The sequence below is a fragment of the Chinchilla lanigera genome, unplaced genomic scaffold (genome assembly GCF_000276665.1).
Source record: "Chinchilla lanigera isolate Chin_1 unplaced genomic scaffold, ChiLan1.0 scaffold00049, whole genome shotgun sequence".
Lineage (NCBI taxonomy): Eukaryota > Metazoa > Chordata > Mammalia > Rodentia > Chinchillidae > Chinchilla > Chinchilla lanigera.
Window position 1 is genome coordinate 9,917,042 of NW_004955450.1, and position 5,312 is coordinate 9,922,353.

Here is a 5,312-nt window from a genome sequence, read left to right on the forward strand (position 1 = left end):
TGTTTTGTTTTTGCAGTGCTGGGGATCAGACCCAGGGGCGCTCTGAGCTACATCCCCAGCCCTTTCATTTTGGGATAGGGTCTCCCCAAGTTGCCCAGGCTGGCCTCAAACTTGTGATCTTCCTGCCTCAAGTTCCCAAGTAGAGGGATTACAGGCATGTGCCACCATGTCCAGCTGTATATGTATTTCTAGAAGGTGTTTTAATGTTGTGTTTGTTTTATCCTCTCTGGCCTTAATTTATAAAGCAGATAAGTGAAACTTGTTTCTTTGAAGACAGTAAGCCGTTTTTCACTTCTGTAGGCTTCCGTCAAGTGTCTGGTCTCCTGAGTCAGTGTGTCCCACTGGAAGCAGGCTCTCCACACTGGTCCAAGTTAATGGGATTTCCTTAATTAGCTAAGTAGTAGGACATAGAAGACCGAGTGATCAGAGAGCTGCCAGCCTAATCAGAAATGCAGTTGATTGTGTTTTGCCAGATGTCATTTCAAGAATGTCTTTTTCTTTAAGATGCTAAAGAAAACCCTTACGGTGAGGATGACAATAAGAGCCCATTTCCCCTGCAGCCGAAAAACAAACGCAGTTATGCCCAGAATGTGACCGTCTGGATCAAACCCAGTGGGCTGCAGGTAACATCACCATGTGCTTGGCTTTCTTTTCCCCTGGGGACAGGAGGAAGTGTGGGGCGGGCAGGCAGACACACACTTGATTTGATTTTTCTTTCCTTTGATACTTTGTAATTTATTTACTTCTAACTTTGCCATTATTTCTAAAAGGGATTTCAAGTGGCCTACAGTAAAACATGTAGATAGCAACATCATTTCTTACAAAATTTAGAGGAGGAAGAAACCTAGAGAAAGAATGAAGCCAATTGTGTCTGGCAGCCAAGGCAAAATGACAGTTGTGTTTGAGAAGTTTGGTTAGGAGCTGCGGGGTAATCGTTTTTCTTATGTGTTAGCGGAAGCAGGCCCGTTCTGTGGAGAAGTCTATTTTCCTGCATCGGATTTTAATGTAAAATCTGTCCTGTGGTGAAGCACCGAACACTGTAAGCATTGTTATCTTTAACAACAGCTTTGAAAAATATGTAAAGTCTTCATTTGGTTATTTGTTCCATCCCTGAAGTAGAACCCAGGGAACAGCGGTACCCTGTAATTAGCAGAAACACACTCACAGGCACCTGCGGTAACACTGATCAAGAGAGGGTGCTTTTCGGCAGGCATCAGGCACATTTCTCCTTACGCTGATAGAAAGTCACTTATTCCTGGTTTTGAAAATTACTTAGGAAACCTTTTTCCTTTGAGCTTTTTACGTTTCCTCCTCCCCTGAGTCCAGCCTGAGGCACGGGGAGGAAGGCCGTGAGGCTGCCTGGCAGGAGGGGCCTCCGCCGAGTGCAGCGTCTCCCGCCCCCTCTCCCCACGGAAGCCGCGCCACCCCTGCACTGGCCCAGGCCAGAGGCCTCCATAGCGAAAAGGCAGGACCTGCCTCCTTCCTCCAGCCCTGACGGCCGCACTTCCGGGGAGGACAGTGAGAGCCACTTCCACACCCGTTATAGTTGGACTTTTCTTAAATTCCTATTTAAATTTTGCTTTGGTCCCAGATGTAATTTTTATTGTGGCAAAATACACGTAACTCTGAACGTAGCTTTCAGCCATTTTAAAGTACATTCCCAGTATTACTCACCCACCGCCACGGCAGCTCCGGAACACGCTGACCCCTCCAAAAGGAAGCGCCGTCCTCGCTGCGAAGCCTGTCGCTGCGCGTGCCTTCCCCCTCCCAGGCCCTGCCGACCCCTAACCTGCCTTTTGTCTCGTGGACTTGCCTATTCTCGATGTTCAGAGGAATGGAGTAACGGGTGCCTTTTCTGTTTGGCATCTTTCCCTGAATATCATTCATGTTGTACATGTATCAGTATTTCGTCCTTTTTATGGCGGAATGATGATATTCTAATGTTATAAATATGCCACATTTTTTTATCCATTTGCTCAGGTGATGGACTTTAGGGTTGCTCCCACCTTTTGACTATTACGAATGATGCAGTTATGAACATTTATACAAATTTTTGTTCGAACACTTGTTCTCAATACTACTTTTTTGTATATTCTAAGAATTGTATATTCACAGAATTTTGTATATTCTTAGAATTTTATATTTTAATTGTCAGGTTGCTGGATCATAGGGTTGTTTTTATTTTTTTGAGATAGGGTCTTTTTATGTAATTCAGGCTGGTCTTGAACTCAGTGTGGCCCAAGCTGGCCTCGAACTCACAGCTATCCTCCTGCCTCAGCTTCTCAAGTTCTGTGATTAGAGATATGTGCCACGATGCTTGACACTTTTTAACAGTGGCGACGTCATTTTATATTCCCACTAGAAATGTTGTAAGTGTTCGTTTCTCCACATTCTCACCAGTATTCCTTATTTTCCATTTCTTTCCTTTTTTTTAGTAGCGTTGGTATGAAGTGTTGCGTCATTGTGGTTCTGATTTTCCTCCCCTAATGACTACTAATACGGTACATCTTCAGGTGGGGATGCGGCTCAGTGGTGGAGTGCTTGCCCGGCACACAGAGCGCCCCCGGTTTGGCTGGAGGAAGGCGGGAGGGTGCATTTTTCATGCACTTACTAGCTATTTGTGTATCTTTAGAGGTCTGTCTCAGGTCCTGTGTCCACTTTTTCACTGGGTTGTCTTTTTGTTGAGATCTTTATATACTCAGCAGACCCTTAAAAATAAATGACTTGTAAATATTCTCTCCCTTCTGTGGGTTTTCTTTTCACACTTTTTTCTCCTTCCTGTGGCATTAGGGATTGAACCCAGGGCTTGTGTATGCAAGGCAAGTGTTCTACTACCGAGCTATACTCCAGCCCTCTTTTTACACTTCTAGTAGTGCTCTTTGATATACCAGAGTTTTTAGGGGTTTTTGAGGCAGGGTCTCAGTGTGTGGTCCAAGTTGGCCACGAAGTCACCATCTTTTTTGGCCACAGGCTTGTGCTATCACTCCTGGATTTAAATTTTTAGTTTTGAGCAAATCAGGTATGGTAGCACACGCCTGTAATCCCAGCACTTGGGAGGCTGAGGCAGGAGGATCACTGTAAGTTCAAGGCCAGCCTGGGCTATATAGTGAGTTCAAGAGCAGTCTGAGCTACATAGTAAGACCCTGTCTCCAAAAAACATCTTTTTAGTTTTGACTGAGTAAAATATTTCTATTTTTTGCTTTTGTTGCTTGTGCTTTTTTGTATCTTAACTAAGAGATCATTGCCAAATCCAAGGTGATAAAGAATTTATCCTTGTTTCCTGTAGAAGTTTTCCGTCTTAGATTTTACCTTTAGGTGTCTGATCCATTCTGAGTCCATTTTTTATATTATTTGAGGTGAAGGTCCAGCTCCCTTTCATGTGGCTCTCCACTTGTGGTTGAAGACTGTTCTTTCCCCACACAGTGGTCTTGGCAGCCTTATAGAAAAGCAGCTGTCCGAAGATGTATGGATTTCCTGGGTATACTTTTGTGAGAATGATTTATTATCATCCAGCTTCTTAAAGGAGGGAAGTGTATGATTTTCGGTACTGGGGACTGAACCCAAGGCACTGAGATATATGCCAACCCTTTTAAAAGCTGTTACCAGGCTGGGCTTGAATTTGTAAACCTCCTGCCTCAGCGTCCAGAGTAGCTGGGATTACTTTGCTTTCAGTGTTGAGCAGGACACTGACGTAACTCAGAAGGGACCCTCCCCTTCACCTGCCTGAACTGTAGCTCTGTTCCCTTTTCACTCCTTTAAGCATTCAGAGCCACCCTCTGGTGTTCTTTCCTTGCTTTTTAGCACAGAATTCTAATGTTGAATTCTTCATTCTTTTACCCGTAACAGACAGATGTACAGAAAATTTTGAGAAATGCACGGAAACTACCTGAGAAAACGCAGACATTCTATAAGGTGAGCCCGGCAGCATGGCGGTACCGGGGGGTGCCGGGGGGCGCCGGGGGGCTGTGGCCGGAGTAGTGAGCCCGGCCAGGAGCACGAAGATGGCAGGGATTAGTGTTGTGCTGCTCCTGCCTCAGGTTTTTCATCAGGAAAGTCAGTGCGAGCGATGGGGCTGCTCCTGCCTTACAGTCCTAGAAGGGGCGGTGCTGGAAGGGCCCGGGTCTGCAGGGTAGGAGGGCGTCTCCCTGCAGAGCCACCACCCTGAGCACGCCTCACAGGTGACCAGTGCTGCCCGCGCGAGCGGTGTGTGTGACCACCGGGTGTGGGACTGCCCGGAACAAGCCCCTGCGCCAGAGAAGCGCCTTTCGGGACAACTTCTAAAACCCCCCGTGTGAGTCGTGCCACGGGGGCCCTCCGCGGGGCTGCCTGGCCGGTCCACAGCCACGGGTAGGGACTGCAGCCCCAAGGGCTGGCGGGGGTGTTGAGGCTCACTCCTTTCTCTCCGTCCTTCTGGCTTTTGGCTGGAGTTCCACGCAGCATAGTGTAAGGTGCGTCCCGATCTGCTCATCTCAAAGTGCAGCACGCACGCGGGCCTGGGGCTGGACTCTCCCTGGAGAACACACGGCCCTCTGTCTGCGCGTTGCCGCAGCACCTCACTCACTCGTCCTCGAACCTGACTGCGGCGGCCTGCTGAAATCAGGCGGGAGGACAGCTTTAGTGAGCGTGCGCAGCGCGGCGTCGCCGGCCAGGCCCCTCAGCCGAAGCTGTAACCCTGCCGGGCCGCGGCTTCTGCGCGCAGTGGCACGCCTGTGCCCTGGCCTTCCTCTCAGCTGTCCACCTTTCCTAGATGGCACAGGGGTGGCCCGAGCGCCCGCTCTCCCCCCTGGCTTTATCTAACCCTACACGAGAGCCGGAAGAGGAGGGGGCCCTCGCTGTGACCAGGAGGCTCCGCAGCGTGCCCGGCACACCGGGTGCTCGGCGGGCCCTTCCCCTCGCATGGCAGCCCTTCCTGCCGGGCCTGGCTTCTCTAAGCTCGTGCCTTGCCATGCACCGCAAGCCCACACTGCAGAGGCACCGCGGGGGAGGCGGCCTCGGGTTCGGAGCCAGCCTCTTCCAGCCCCGCACGCCGCGGGGAGGTGTGGGCTCCTGCCGTACGCGGAGAGCCGCCGCCGCGCCCGCGTGCTCAGGGCCGTGCGGACAGAGCGGGCTTCCTCCCGAGCTGCTGGCCGCCCGTCGAGGAAGCACGCCTCCGCCGTGTCCTCTCAGTACTGGCTTCCCTGCGTCGGAGCGGGTTCTCATATAAACGTGCACCCTGAAAGTTGAGGGTCAAGGAGAATGGACTGTCAGCTGTGCACGCAGGAAGTACTCGAGGAAGAGCGCGTTTCAGGAACGCTGGTCTTCCTGTGTTTCAG

At 50.3% G+C, this 5,312-nt stretch overlaps 1 protein-coding gene across 2 annotated transcripts in view; it reads left to right on the plus strand.

The window, feature by feature from the left end:
* The window catches only part of Vwa9 (von Willebrand factor A domain containing 9), a 32,756-nt gene that overhangs the window by 24,566 nt on the left and 2,878 nt on the right, over positions 1 to 5,312 (plus strand). For both annotated transcript variants that reach the window (XM_005393717.2, XM_005393718.2), the window contains exons 10-11: positions 505 to 623; positions 3,847 to 3,912. In XM_005393717.2, coding sequence (XP_005393774.1) covers positions 505 to 623; positions 3,847 to 3,912 — 185 coding nt within the window. The remainder of the gene's footprint in view (positions 1 to 504; positions 624 to 3,846; positions 3,913 to 5,312) is intronic.